The following is a 16,017-nucleotide window of genomic DNA, read 5'->3' on the forward strand; positions in this document are numbered from 1 at the left end:
GTATGAGGACAGCAGGACATGCATGAAGACAGCAGGACATGCATGAGGACAGCAGGACATACATGAAGACAGCAGGACATGCATGAAGACAGCAGGACATGCATGAAGACAGCAGGACATGTATGAGGACAGCAGGACAGTGGTGAGGACAGACTAACAGATGAGGACAGGCAGGAGTCCCTGTGGACAATGATGTCTGCAGAGGACATCCTGATCTGTGGTGAGAACAGGGAACAGGTGGAAGAGATGTATGAGGAGATATGTGGATGCAGTTAGAGAGGACATGGAGGGAGTTGGACTGAGGACAGAGGATGCAGAGGACAGAGTTAGATTGAGGAGGATGACTTCCTGTTGTGACCCCTGAAAAGGGAAGAGCCAAAAGAAAAAGAAGAAGAAGACTGACATAAAAAAGGAAACTTGTAGCGGTGACAACAACACAAAAACCTGTCATCTTTACGAGTGAGAAGATAGGCTTGTTTGTCATCTGCAGCCTGTCGTAAAACGAAGCACTTCGAATAAAGTGGCATACTTTTTACACAATGTACTTCCTTCTGTGAGATCTTCCCTGACATCTCTCTTGGGCGTTTTCAAATAAAAGAATGCATCTGGCTTAGAAAACCTTTAGCTGTAAAATGTATCTGTGAACGTGCAGCTGTGGGGATGATTCAGCCGGTTCTCTGAATATTCACTCCTCATGCAGTGAGAAAATAGCTCTAATTCACCCACACAAAAAACCCACAGAAAATAACTTTATGGATGGTTTTAATGACTTTTTGTTTCGGTCAATTAATTTTTTTCCCCACCCATAAATAAGGCTTTAAACACAGAACACTGTCTGCAAAAAGCAGCAGCTGCAATCAGCTAAAGGAACAGATATTTAAGGACTAGATGGAGACCGAACAGGCTAAAAGGAGAGCAAATTTTAGATACAAGTTGGGAAGATGGGAAGAAACCGGATTCGTAACAGAGAAAAACTCAAAGCAAGCATCCAGATGCTCACAGTTTGAATGTATTTAACTTGGAGCGGCGGTGATGACATGAACACATCATCAGAGGGAAGCCGGGCACCGATGGGCCACGCAGCTTCACAAGCTTCTCTTCAGGACATGTAAATTTAAGCAGGTACTTATTATTGGCCTCAGATGAGGAGTTTCTCATCACCAAACCTCTGTTTACTGGTGAGCTTTGAAAAATAGCCTCCATTTACATTAACAGCTAAGTGTACGGAGGAGAGGATAAAAGGAGTTTTAAGCTCCGTGGCTCAGTGCAGTGATGTGGAATATCAAGTGGATCGTGTGTTTTCTCTGAACAAGCATCACAAAGATGCCTGCCGTCTGAAGTTCAGTTCAACTTTCTGACCGATGAAGCAAAGAGGGAAAAATCCACCTTAATCCTCAGTCATACAGGCTAACGATTAACATTTTTTTGTTACTTCTAGGTGTGTAATGCATACCGATGACTGCGTCCCGATCAGATCGAGACTGTGACTAAGTGCATCAAAATGTTGGATTTATCAAAAGAAACTCGCCTTATCTTCCTGCAGACCTCTGTAATCCTGAACAAACACACAAAAGGTTGCTTATCTTCTCCGCTAACCTGCTTTATGCAGACGAGGTGAAACAGAATGCCAACAACCAGACAGAACATGCTGCCTGATAAATAAAAGATAAGCGTGTCTCACTTCTCCACTGGCAGCTGACCCCATCAATATTACATCTGAAGGAGATTTTCATGCAAAACAACACGATTAAACCGGCAACAATATGGTGGAAGTCAGTTTGTTTGCAGCAATATCTAAGTGGGGTAATTTTGCATGAAATAATCCTGAAAGGAGGTAAACGGTTTTTGTCAAGACGGGGTTAATTTAGGCGAGTAATAAAGAAAAAAGGGAAAGGTTCTTTGTGATCAAGGAAATCAATTCGCTTAAGTTTAGTGAAAAAAGAAGCAGCTGCATTGAAGGCATAACATCACTGAAGGTTTTAGATTTTAAGATTATTTTATGCAGAAAAATGATGAACTTGTTGCCATTTTGGTCAAACCCTGAACCCAATAAAACCCATTAAGAACGATTTTATACGATATCCTAAGAGTTAATCACAGAACCACATCAAATTATAGCTTTTATCTGTAAAACTGATAAAAGCTGTAAGGATTTTTCTGTTGGCAGTCATCATCAGAAATGGACTGATTAAAAAAATGTTAATTAGCTGTTAATGTAAGTTCAATGATTGCTTTCTGAGAGTTTCATTGAAATCAAAATATAACAGAATTTGATGAATAAAGACAACCATCCTGTTGAGACACCTGCAATTAAAATTATTGTTCTTTCAGTGTCTAAAGTTGTCCTAATGCAACAGGTGATATTTCTGGAAAATGTTTTTATTATAGTAAATGTTAGTCTATAATTTAATTACGGAGCTACCGCTTTATCATTAATGTCCCTTTTTCTTTCACAAGTGAGAAAAAACTCTGGGATATTTTACCAGTTTATCTAAAATGACCTTTCTATTTGGAAGCACGACATCTTTTTCTGGGAGAAAAGCTTTAATCTGGATGTGCAGAGCAGCAATTGGCTCAAGTTAGCACTTTGGCTCTTCTGGAATAATGGTGCAAAAACCCTTTTTTAAAAACGTATTGCAAACATTTAAACTTAAGTAAAAGGCAACAGAATTTAGCAAAAACATAAGTTTTATTTTCCTGATTTCATTTCTTTAATAGTGCTCCAAATTCTTGCTGCCTGTAGGTTTTTCTTTGGGAGACCCCGACTCTTTTACGGGGAAAACGGGGGGTTTCTGATTTTCTGCCATCAGATGACAGCTGGCTCATGCTTCAGGTTTCCAAAAGCTGCTAAAACCATTATATCATCATGTTCCATCTGTACATGTGTCTACCTTCTGATCTTCTCCGTGCACGGCTGCATGACCTAACACACAGAGCAAGCCATGTGCTCACCTCCGGCACAGAAACTAACGGCTCCTCAGATCCTCCCACAGCACTGAAGCTCTCTTTACTCTTACTTGCAACCAGACTAATTAATGCTTTCATACTTTTTACTTCTGTAGGATCTTTTGATATGACTTGACAAATGTGTTTTCTTATTGAAACCAGAAAATAAGACGTAATTCCTTTTTTCTCCATCACACTTGAGCGTCTTGGTTTCACATTCTAACAGAAACTTTTGATTCTTTTGTTTTGTTTTTATATCTTTTCAGAGTGAGTAGCAGCTTCCATTCACAGCTAAAATGGAAATTAAAATAAAAATTGCATGATGATTGAGATTATCTATCTAGGTTGCCGGAACATCACCACAAAACAACCCCAGAACCACACGCACCAACCTAATCCAGTGATCAGTTTAAGCAATTTTTTTTTTTGCATGTGGGAGGAAGCTCGAGCACTTAGAGAAAACCCACACGGAAACAGGGAGAATATTCAAACTCCATGCAGAAAAGCACAGCTGAGACTCAAACCTCCTTATTGTGAGGCGATGTTAACATCACGCAGCTCTCAACACAAAATGATTTACTCTTGCAGGGCAGCAACACTTTCATCTGTTTCATTAGGAAGCGAAAAAGAGGAATAAAATGATTTCACATCTTTGGCATTACATAAGCATCCATCTGCATTTATAAATAAAAGCCTAGCCTTCCTTAAAGGTTTTAGTTTTAGACTGAGATCATCTCATGATTTAAGGGGTGCAGTTAGTTGTTTTGCTCAAGGCTTATCTCAGCTACTACCACACGAAATTTTAGCTCAATATCTGTAAAAGTGACTGAGTTACAGTTATTTCTGTGTGATAAGGCTGACAAGTTGTTGTGTCTGCTTTAAACTGGGGTGAGTCCTAAAGTTGTTCAGTTGTAGATGTACATCCGATGATTACTTTCTGAGAGTTTCTTTAAAATCTGTCCTCTGGTTTATGGGATATTTCACTAACGCTACGGACAAACGAACACGTGCACACGTGCAAAAACACCATCTCGTTATTCCTTCAGCAGCAGGTGATGATAAAATGATTTCATGTGTTGGTGAGTGCCGTTACCTCAGCCAAAAATCCTCTATGTTTATAAAAAATGTCATCACATAGACCCTTTAAATTACATGATCTACTGCAGTGTTTACATTGTTCATTCAAGGACCATTTGTCTGCATTTTCAGACCGGGAGGATCTCAGTTTGACTCAAGCAGGAGTGGTACAGTAGGTAAATAAAGCCCTTGTTCTAATCAATTACATAATAAGATGTTGTAACCATGGTGACTCGGAGAGGAAACCGCTGTAAGTGATGTGCACAAAGCCATCAGCGTGTGATTTTTCCTTTATCGCTAATGGAGAGGGAGTGAACAAGGCTCGAGTGCAGCTTTTCCCCGGAGCTCGGCCCACACAGAGACAGAACCAGAGACAGAACCAGAGACCGGAACCACTGGGCCAAAAAAAAAATACTCAGTTCCCACACTCAAAAAGCGTCTCTGAACTATAAAAGGAAACTTTAGGAGCGGAATGTTCAAAATCTTCGCTAAATTTCCAGAAACGGCAGCAGATGGTTGGAGTGTTTCTACATGTTCTGACAGGTTAAAGAGACGCGTAGTGGACCGGGTCCGTCCACTTCAGAGCACAGAATCAAAACAAACACCTGCTGGATTTCTGCAGGAAACAAATGCTTCATATACAAACAACCACACACCTTTGTTTGTGATTTAAGCTGCAAAAACAGAAATCTGTCATCTGCAAGGTTTGACCAAAACAGCTCTAACTCCATCCCATGAGTAAATGTCTGGCATTAAAGGCAGCGGGCGATATGCATTCCTTCAAGGATCGCTCGGCTGTAAGCTTTATCATACTTCTGGTAAAAAAAAGGAAAGCATCAAAGCAAAAACTCATCCATACGTAGGGATTTAAAGCAGAGAAACTTTATGTCAAATCGCTAAAACTTTCTCATCGAAGGGTTACATTTCCACCGTGAGTTTTAAACCAGATGGAAGTACATAAATTAAAAGCAAACAAAGAAAACACAATCAATCTTCCAAATAACAAAAAGCAGTGAAAACAGATCCTTATGTGAAGATTTGCTGCCTGCAGATCCCAGAGGATCATTAGGGAAACTCAACACAATGGGTATTCAGTGGTTTTGATGCCCTGCCCAGCAGAGAGATTAATGCGATCTTTATTTTTGGATACAAGTTTGTTTTCCCCCAGAATAAAACAACAGAAAAACATAAAAATAAAAAAACACATGATGCAGGAAATGAGACCAGCCCACCAGCTGCTCTGCTCTCCTGCCAGATTTTTACCCTCCTGCTCCACTTTGTGAAAACGTCTGTGTGTGAAGAGGCAACAAACAGCAACGCCGAGGCCCTGAGGGGGAAAATAGCTGAGAACAGAATGTGAATTTGCCCATGCCTGACAAACACACTGGGAAAAAACCTGCGCTGCTGCTCGAGTCACTCTGACATGCCTTCCTTGATGTACTTCCTGCTTACAGAATTCAGAATAAGACAGGAGGCTGTATCAATGTAAACCCTGTCTGAGCCTCACTTCACATAAAAGGATCGAGGAACACTTGCTGGTTTTTTGTTTGTTTGTTTGTTTGTTTCCAGACTGTTGATGCACGGAGCAGAAACCAGTGAACACTAAAACCACACCTGAACTGTTAGAAAAGTGGAACAGATCAGATTTTTTTTCCCCCATACGAAACAAGAAACAGCATCAGGGCAGATAGAAATCTCCAGCACAGCTCTTTGGTATTTTGAAATGAATTCCAAGGAAAATAACCGTTTCTGTTCAACAAGCTGTGGACGTTTGTCGGCGTCAAAGTCGGCCGACCTGCAGCGTTGATGCAAACTACTGACAGTAATTAAATATATTATATGTAAGCATTCACGCTGCAAGAATGACTGGCACAGAAAGCAGGCATTAGCACCTGAAGGATGTTGAAATGAATAAAGTATTTTTCTGCAGTTCTCCTAATCGTAGCGTCCTGCTGGGCTGTGACCAGCTGGTAACAGGATTCGCCAAAGAGTGGTCAAAATGTCTCCAAACGTTTGCAGTGGTCCTCAGCATCCTGGCGTGAGCAGCAGAGGCTTGTTGCTCGACTCTTGAACATGTTCAAAATATTTGTGCGGCAGATTTTCTCTCAAACAGCTACAGTTGGCACCAACTTTTAGTGTTTTAGTTTTTAATTAGGTCCGATTTTCTGGACTATGTGAATACATTGGGTGTGTGCATATTTTTTAGGACTGTTTTAGGACAGTGGTCTCCAATCCTGGTCCAGGAGGGCCACCATCCTGCATGTTTTCTTTTTTTCTCTGCTCCAACACCTGATTCAGAGGTTAAATCACCTCTTCATGTTCTGCAGAAGCCTGTTAATCACCCATTGATTCAAATCAGGTGTTGGAGCAGAGGAACAAGTAAAACCTGCAGGATGGTGGCCCTGAGGACCAGGATTGGACACCCCTGTATTAGGATGTAGGACTATATATAAATATATATACATTTTATTTGTTTCTTTTTGAAAAGTGCAGCCAAATGAGCAAACTGTTGTGCAGAACATCAGATGTACTCCATGTCAATGATGTCCAACTCCATTGTCCCTGATAAACAAATAAAAAAATAAACTTTTTTTTTTAAATTGGCTGCTCCTTTCTGAAGGGGTCACCACAATGAGCAAACACACAGAAGATCTGAAAATTGTTTTAGACTGGATGTCCCGTCTTACCCAACTTGGGCTCGACCCTGCAGCCTCAGGATTATGATACTATGTTACTGACATGCAAGCTACTGCGATCCCCTCCTGATAAATACAGCATAAATAAATAAAATAGTGTCTCAAACCTGTCTCAGGAGCTGCATTTTGACACCTAGACAGTTGCTCAGCTCAGACAGAAAACATCTTCAGGTCTAAAAAACATGTAGATGGTAAGTAATGACAAAAACGTGTCCAAATCTGCCTATTTCAAAAGTGCACTCAAGCAGATTAAATCATAAAATCTGGGGCCTGCTGCCAATGGAGGTACAAAGTGACCCAAAGTGGGTTTGATGTGGAGGGAAATGAAATAATGTGCACAGCCAAGAATACAGATTTCAAAAACTGGCAGCGCAACAGAAGACCACATGGCTTACTAGTTACAAACAATTAGAGCTCAGTAGAACTGCAACAAAGAAAATGTCTGTTTCCTGCTAATTTGAGTCTCTAACTAGTCCAACACTCCCGGACTTTCTAAAATTAGCTTTGGACACGACAGGAAGCCTTTGATGGTCTGAAAGATCTTAAAACTTTGGGGAGGATAGCTCCAAACGAGTAAAGACAAAAATGATTTGATCCTAAAAAAATGGTGCTACAAGTTTTAACTTGTTTAACATGTTTTTTTTTTTATATCTTTGCAAATAGTCCTTGCAAACAAGTTCTGCCATTCTTCTTCTGCAGACTGTTGCTCCCTTGTCCTTTTTTAAAGCACCGACATTCAACAAGTCAAAAACATCTGCATTCATCTGCTCCTACTTGGGATACGGACGCCCTCGTAGAGCTGGAGTTACCCTCAATAGATGTTTTAGTATCGACTGTTTGAGGAACATAAGGAAATTCAACACAGCAGCATAAAAAACCTGCAGCCCACTATCACTCTGACTGCAAGGGCACTTTTTAAAAGAAATATGATTAAGCTCTTTTCTTTAACCTTGTAAGTTAATGGAAGAAGACAACAGGAATTTGGACTTAGCTGCATTCACACTGGAATGTTGTTTTGCAGGAGAGAAACTGCAGCTGTTCAAAAAGTACATTTTATAAAACTTCATACAGCCTGTAGATAGTGAAACAACACAATCCCAAATGTTAGCGTTAACGCCTTTCCTTTATTAATGAACTGTCCTGGTTTGCCAGCGGTAAAAGATTTAAAGAGTTGAAGTGTTCCTCAACAATTCCAGTAAGAATTTAAAGAATTTAAACCACTTGAACCCTTCAGGGAACCCTTCTAAGCCAATAAAGACTATTTGACCGGCTCACAAAGGCAAAGGGAGAGAGGTGCAATAAAATCAGGACGTGCACATGGAATATAAATCAAGTTTCAGGTCCACAAAACAAGAACATTTAACACAAAAAACTGTTCCTGTGGGTTCAAGCTGTCAACTCAATCCAATTTCAAAATGGTTTGTTGTGGACTTCTAATACTAAAGTGGCACAAAAAAGGAGAAAAACATACTCAAAACACAAAATTTGAAACCTCATCCCATTAGGAGTGGGGTTTCTAATCTATTTTAGAGGCTTTGCATCCCAGACAGGAACAATTCTGACTCAGTTTGGTTAATTAGGGTTACTGTAGATCCCTGTAGCAGAAACATGTTGCAATAAAACGCTGCATTTCATGGTTTTGATCTTTTCTTTGCTGAGCCCCAAATAATATACATCTGTAAATAATATTTGACTTTATCGTAACACGTCTTTGAAACATTTGATTTAAGTATAAATGTGATAAACACCATGCTAATCACATTAGCTTTACTATATTTTTAATGTTAAGATAGCAACTGTACTAACTGTTGGTCATCAGATTGTGATTAATAGTTTTTTTTTTTTTTAATGGTATATGATATTGTGCACTGTATACATAAAAGTGTTAATGTAAACTAGGCAACATTCATTTAAACTTGTAAGTTTTTGTTTTATTTTTTATAGTGTTTTGGATGAACATCATAGCTCACCAGCTATCACAAATATTCACAAATAACCGAAATGCATCGATGATTGTTTTATATTTAAATCACAGCCCATCAGTCTAAAGATGATAATTTAGATGTTCTAGAAATCTGGGAAAAAGACAACTTGATGATAGTTTACATTCCCACCTTTTAAATGCACATATCGCTCAGTTTAATCAAAGCAACACGTTAAAAGCTTTTATTTAAAATGGGAAAATCAAAGCATTTCCCTGTATTAAGACAGAGTCACAGTAAGTTCTTATTCTGTAAAGTAAAAGTGTTTTTTTTGTTTTCTCTTGATTTTCCTCTTTGCCTCAACCACCCCCTGCAGCCTTGCATCTTTTCACTCTGTGACCTTTGCAGTGAGTAAAGCAGAATCAGAAGACGGGAACAAAATCAAACAAAAAGCAGCATTTAGTGTGCGTGACAAAACGCTCCTTCAGAGACAAAAGAAAAAGCACACCTCTGCTGGAGCCTGGTTGCAGCGTTATAATCAGAAACGTCAGCGTGATCTGCGGACGTGTCGCGTGCAGCTATGTGTCTGTCAGGGAGCAAAACGACAGTGTAATGACAGTTCAGTGCGTGAAAATGAAAAGCGCACTTTGACGGCGGTGACTGGCACAGAAACTGCAACACGCACATAAATCAAACAAAGTACAGAGTAATCACACTGATGTCAGACGTTTCCATTGCTATTAAGTCAGTTCCTACACCCTCGCCGCTGGTTTTTCTAAAGAAACTGACGTCCCGCCCCTGCTGTCGCTCACTTCAAAGGAAGCGGGAGAAGTCCTGAAAGGGACCTTCGATACTCCACTTCACCAACACCAGGCTTTTCCCCCTCAGCAGCACTTAAAAACACTTACATATAAGAGCCACAATCTTACCAGGTAAAGTTTTACATTTAGTTTAATTATAGCATTTTTTTAAACAAATGTTGCTTTAACAACCCTTAGAAGATTTTAAAATAACATAAAAGAACATTCTTGATTTAAAAAAAACTAAATTGTGGGCTACAACGAGCTGGTTGCTGGTTTCATCTTCTAACTTGGTGATCGGTTATATCTGCACAGATGTGGCTGACTGACAATGTTTTAAAAAGTGGCCAATGCTGACTGATTTAATTTGCATGTTTTACTTCAAAGCTGGTTTTGCATTTTAAAAGTTGCTTTTAATAGTGTCCTTTTTTTTAAATTATGACCCTCTGCTCTTACAATCTCTGCACGGCCCTGATCCATAGGAACCCTTAAATAATATGACAGGAGGCGTTTTATCACAGACATATTGTATTCCCATGTGAGTGCCACAACAACAGTAAATAAAGAACTAATTGTCAGCTCGTGATTTAGACTCCACACCGTCCTTCCTCTGGAGGACAACCAGCATGAATGAAATCCACATGCGTTCCTGCCTGCAGCCAGTCTTTCTCTCCGAGGTGGAGGCATTTTCGTCCCAGATGCCTATGAGCGGCTCGTGGGCAAATTCCTCCTGACCTTGTGCTCTCTAACCTCTGAAATGCAGCCAAGCACGCAGAGTAAACAGGAGGGAGGATAAACATGTTAGCAGAGGGCCGGCTGATGGGATTTCAGAGCGGCGCATCTTTCTCAGTGAGCATACAGGCCTTCTTGCTGGTGATTTGGGACACTCTCAACAAGAAGCTGCCCGCTGACGTCCTGCAGTGTTTACAGAAGCTGCAGGAGGATCTCACCCACTGTGGAAGAATTAGATCCGTTCTCTCTGCAGCTACACTACTTTCCTAGCAAGCTGCATGAGCGATGCTGCACAGCACTACAGATTATTTAGCAATAGGTTGATTAAATCCCCAACTCTGATAACTGATAAATCAATTATCAAATACAAATGCAGAATAAGCATTAATGTTAGACTCCCTAAATTAAGGATTTAACTGGACAAAAGAGTAACTATGTTTACAATTAGACAGTTTTTTGCACAAAATTAAGCATCACAGAGACGAAGTGCAGAGTTACTGGAACCTGCAATACACATTTTGTACATATTTAAGGACATTAAAGTCAAAGCAGTTATTCACTGACCCTTTTTAATATTTCTATAAAGTCAAACCACAAGTAAAAACAAGCCGACTTGTTTCTGTGTTGATGTAAAGACGGCGAACAAGCTCTCAAACCTCGGAGACTCACCGCTTTTCCTTATAAATGAAGATAATTATTATACAGTACGCCACACACTGATGAGCATTCCAAAACTATGATTCAGCAGCTTAACCTGCCAAAACAGGTGATGTAAGCGTGCACATGTGATTTTTAGGAAATGCTAAAAATCTACCTGCTCAGTTTTAAGAGGAAGCTATAAAAACAGGAAAATGAGTTTCAAAAGTTGCTTATAGATAAGAGAACTGTCAGTTTTAAATCACTGGTTTAAGTAACTTGTTTTGAAATTCATTATTGGTGGCAATCATTACATAGTAAAACAAATATGTCATTTGTACCATTTTGAGCATTTTCCAGCCTTGAACATCAGAAACCCTGCAGTATTGCTGTCTAAACACTCTGACACCCTTTTTCCCCCTCTTGATTTTACATCAAAACCTGATCAAATCAGAAAGTAACACCAGCACTTAGAGGAACTTCGTTTCAGAGGCTGACAGAGCTTTACATGTTGCAACAGTGACGACAAAAAGTGTGCAAATAAACAAAATCAGAGAAAAGTGGTGCACTGCAAAAAGATGCAATAAAACAAATAAATGATTAGCAAATGTGTCGATGAAATTAAAGCTACGTTTCTTGGAGGAATTATCACCGTCTAACATGCATGCTAAACTTTTAAACAAAGATTGTGTTGTAGATACTCTCAGCTACTAATACACCAAATTTTAGGTCAATATTTGTACAATCGACAGAGTTTTAGTCATGTTTGTGTTTAACTGATTAACTGTGGTGGGCATCTTGAATTGGATTAACTCCAGAAAGCTAATCAGTTGTAGATGTACTTCCTGAAGGTTTCATTAAAATCCTTTCAGTGGTTTGTGAAATATTTTGTTAATAGACCAACGATCACACAGAGTCACAGGCAGTTAGATGGTGGTGGGTGATATAATAACAACAATAACTCATAACTGCAGATAAAGAAACATGCTCTGATTCACAAAGATGGCAACCGTCTCCGGGGAAAGCGACGGAGCGGACTCAACACGCAAGATCTCTGTCCGCAGCTGGTTTTAGAGGTTTGACAGAAGGTCAGGTCTGGACTGGTAGAAGGTAATGTTAGGTAACCAACCAACCATCCAACCATCCATCCATCCATCCATCCTTTTGGGGGCGCATGCCGGATCAGCCAACCTGGACGAGTCATGTTTTTCTGCTACTCTGCAGCCCCCAAATAGCTAATTATTTGAATAACAAATGATTACTTACTGATTTTTAAATGCCAAAGAAAAAGCCCTGAAACATGTGTAATTTTCTTTCTTTTTTCCCTCTAAATCAGGGGTCTCCAATCCTGGTCCTGGAGGGCGACTATCCTGCAGGTTTTCCTTGTTTCTCTGCTCCAACACACCTGATTCAGTGATTAAATTACCTTATGTTCTGCAGAAGCCTGTTAATCACCCATTGATTCAAATCAGGTGTGTTGGAGCAGAGGAACAAGTAAAACCTGCAGGATAGTGGCCCTCGAGGACCAGGATTGGAGACCACTGCTCTAAATGTTATAGTTTGGACTGCAGAACAAAGGAACTTAAATGCATGAATAAAGTGACCACTCTGTGAGAACACGCTTGCTGCTGACTGTGTCGAAGTGTCACATTGCATTTTTATTATTATCCCTCTTACACTTATTTTTGTCTCTTGTCTATGTGGACTCTCTGCCAGCTTTCTGCCAACTCTTTGTTCACAGCACAAATAAAGAGGCCGTGTAAGGACACTTTGGAAACACCCTCTTCTTGAATCTAAATCTGTCAAGATTACCTCGTCTTCTGAATTCATTGTTCTTTTGTTCGGTTTTAGGCTCTGCTGCACATTTCTATAGGAATGAGGATGAAGAGCATTTGAGCACAACAACATTTTTCCGGGAAAACCACCTCTGCTCTCTGCACGGCACGCTGCGAGAACATCCCATTGAAGTTCCGAGAAAAACGACACAACAAAAACAAAAAACAGGGAACTTATAGAGTTGGAACAACCAGCAACACAAGAAGGAACAAGCCCAGCGTTTGAATCGGAGTCAGAAAATCTGGTTTCACTGTGTGCTTTTACAAGAAAGGCTGTAGATGTTTTTAGTTTTTAAATTTATAATATCTAGCACTTTATGAAACAAAGGCTGCACACTGAAAATGGCAAAACAAGAACACTAAAAACCTAATGAAAACAAAGTAGTAAAAATCATTCCTTAAAACACCAGAAATAAAACTAATCAAGCCGTCAAGCTCTAATTGAGTCAGATGAGTGGGTTTTTAAGAGCACCTTAAAGTTTTCTAAGATCTGTGCGGAAATTATATGAAGAGGTAAATTTAAAAGTCCTGAAAACACCAAGACGCCCTGTGGGGGACTCGTCCAGGGTGTCCCCCGTCTCCTGAACAAGAACCGCCGGAGACAGGAACCGAGTGCTGAACACGTTTGCTCAAGAAGCTGAAACTGAACTGAAAGCTGCACACAAAAAAGAGCAGAATGCTAAAAGTAAAAAAAAAGTAAAAAAAACATTAGCTAAAAAAGGTCAAAGTAGCAAAATGTTTATTTAAAGCAGAAAAAACGATGAAAAAATAGCAAAATACTAGCTAACAGTAGCAAAATGCTAGATAAAATAGCCAAAGCTTTCAGTGTATTTTAATAGAAATGCAATAAAGTGTAGAAGTTACAAATAAAAACAAAAAAGAATGATCGTAGCATCCATCTGAACGAGCTGGAGGTTTTAATGAACCGTTACTTAGATCTCAAACAGAAGATTATTAAAAAAGAAACAGGAAAACAACAGTGCGACTGCTGACTCAGCACTGAAACAATAATAAAACAATGAGCTTCTGTTCTGCAGTCTTATCTGTGTTGTGTCTGCTGCAGGAATCCTGATAGAAAATATGTCAGAAATCCAAATACAGGCTGCTGGGTGTCGGCAGCTGCTTTTCCCCCTATTTGATCAAAACACCGTTTAAAAACATCCGCTTTCTGTGGATTGTTTGATTCATGCCTTACAAAGAAACAGCTGAATTATAAACCAACGCTTAAAAAAGGGAATAATAAGTGGTTTTGTTAAATATAGCACAGTGGATTCCAGTGAAAAGCTCACAGAGGAAACACTGAGATGGGGGGGGGGAAATGAAACCCCCATATTTGTTCAGTGAGTTTCAGCTCTGCTCAGCGGCTCAGTGTGTTTAGATCCAACCATGACTTACAGAACCGGGTTTTAAGACACAGATGTGATATAAAAAACTACTTCTAACTGATGCAAACCCTTCAGATGAGAGGTGGAAGTCCTGCTGATGTAATCATCAGAGGTGACTCTCAGGCCACAGGTTTGAGTAGTTTCTTCATTATGTTGGAGTGAAAAGATAAAGTCCTGTTGAATCAGTTTGGAGGTTGACATAAGACTCCCCAACAGGCAACATTTAGATCAGTTTCAAACACTTCAAGGCAGGTTTGGAATCCCCAAAGTGACCTGATGGAGACAGTTTCAGGCATTTTCAAAGGACAGCTTGTAGTTTGGTGTGTTTTAAAGCAGCGGTTCCCAAACTTTTCAGTTTTCGACCCATAAATTAATAGTGACAAAGGTCTGTGACCTCATCTGTTGGCTGTGTAAATATCCAAAAATGGTAATGACCCTATTAAATATTAGCATAATGACTACACAAACACTAACATCCATTATGCTATTTTTTAAATCAATTTATGATTTGTATTTCAATTCTGTCACAATTATGGTGCAAATATATCATAAAAACTAGGTTTTTAATTGTAGGTTGATATCTGGAGATGATCTAAGGACTCCAACCTGGTGTTGGGTGACCCACATTGGGGTCCCGACCCCAACTTTGGAAATCATTGTTTTAAAGAGACAGGATGTAGACCGACTGACTCACCTGCGTTGTAAAAGCGGTCCAGCACCGTGGTCTCCCCAAAGTCCAGTTTGCCAAAGTTGACGGTGTCCAGCTTGCTGCCCACGCGCTCGCAGGCGTCCTTCAGGCACTGCAGAGCCATGCTTTCTGCGTTGGTCTGCGGACTCGCCTCGCCGTTCACCACGTACGCCACCGTCACCGGCCTGCTTTTGCTGGACTTGCAGGTGGATAGCAAGCCCCCGCCGTCCAACGGGTCGTCCTCCGGGGTCGGACTGAGCCCGCCGCCGCCCGGGACCACCAGCGGGTCCTGCCAGAAAGTCCCGGCTGCAGGAATCCCAGCAGCGCCGCCGCCGCCGCTGCTGGAATGCTCCCCGCCGACAGCAGCGGGCTCTCTGCCCGGACCGAAGCTCGGCACCGGGAAGGAAATCCCGTCCTGGTCTGGATTCATCTTGTTTCACTCTAAAGTGTTGATTCCAACGAGCGGCTTGTCCTCCATGGAGAGGCGGCGTTACGCACGGCCGCCGCTCATTGTGGAGCCTCCGCGCACATGATCATGCAACCTTGCCCCTTTTTTTCCACGCAGGTAAACAGTCTGTTAGAGGCAGAAATGCAGCTCCACGTCATGCTGCATGTTTGGATGACGCTGATGGCCGCTGACTGTGGGTCGGCCGGAGTCACGACGAACACGAACGATCCGACGGGAAAACGCGAGAAGAAAATCCGCGCATTCCGCCTCAGCTCGACAGATCCACCCTCTGCACTTCTCAAAGTTGAGCAACACGGTCGGTGCCTGTGCAGCGGCAGAAAGGAACGCCCACAGGAATTACAAATGTCACCCAGAGTCGAAGTTCGGCGCAGACAAAGCGCCGCTGCGTCATGTTTCAAAGGAGAAAGCGCAGGGCGGGCGGGCGGGCGCGCGGGCGGGCACACCCTGCGTGTTTCTGCGTTTATCTCCCCGCTGCACTCACGCACTGGGCGGGGAGACAGCTGAGGGAGTCTGGAGCTGGGTGGAGACAAAACACTGTGCAGCTACTTCCAGGACAGGAGTCAAAAACTAGTTTTTAAAGTTTCCCAGCAGGTGGAATCAGCTTCTCATCTTAGGGACGATGGAAATGAGTCTAATTACCGAATAAAAACTTTGGGCTTGAAAGGTTTCACATTGTTGCAAAGTAACTGAATCCTAAATCCATCCTGTTTGACCCGAACGGATCCGGTTCTGCATTAAAAACCGTGTTGGAAATCAGCTCCAGCTGGTTCACAACCAGCAGAACAACAGGTTTAGTTTATCCTCTAAACAAATAATGAACTTCACTTTGTT

General features: G+C 41.1%; 1 protein-coding gene across 1 annotated transcript in view; it reads right to left on the reverse strand.

Annotated features, from left to right (window-relative positions):
* Positions 1–15,601, reverse strand: part of map3k5 (mitogen-activated protein kinase kinase kinase 5) — a 66,999-nt gene extending 51,398 nt beyond the window's left edge. The window contains exon 1 of the mRNA XM_017412004.3: positions 14,724–15,601. Coding sequence (XP_017267493.1) covers positions 14,724–15,147 — 424 coding nt within the window. The 5' untranslated portion in view covers positions 15,148–15,601. The remainder of the gene's footprint in view (positions 1–14,723) is intronic.
* Positions 15,602–16,017: the final 416 nt, after the last annotated feature.

The sequence above is a fragment of the Kryptolebias marmoratus genome, linkage group LG19 (genome assembly GCF_001649575.2).
Source record: "Kryptolebias marmoratus isolate JLee-2015 linkage group LG19, ASM164957v2, whole genome shotgun sequence".
NCBI lineage: Eukaryota > Metazoa > Chordata > Actinopteri > Cyprinodontiformes > Rivulidae > Kryptolebias > Kryptolebias marmoratus.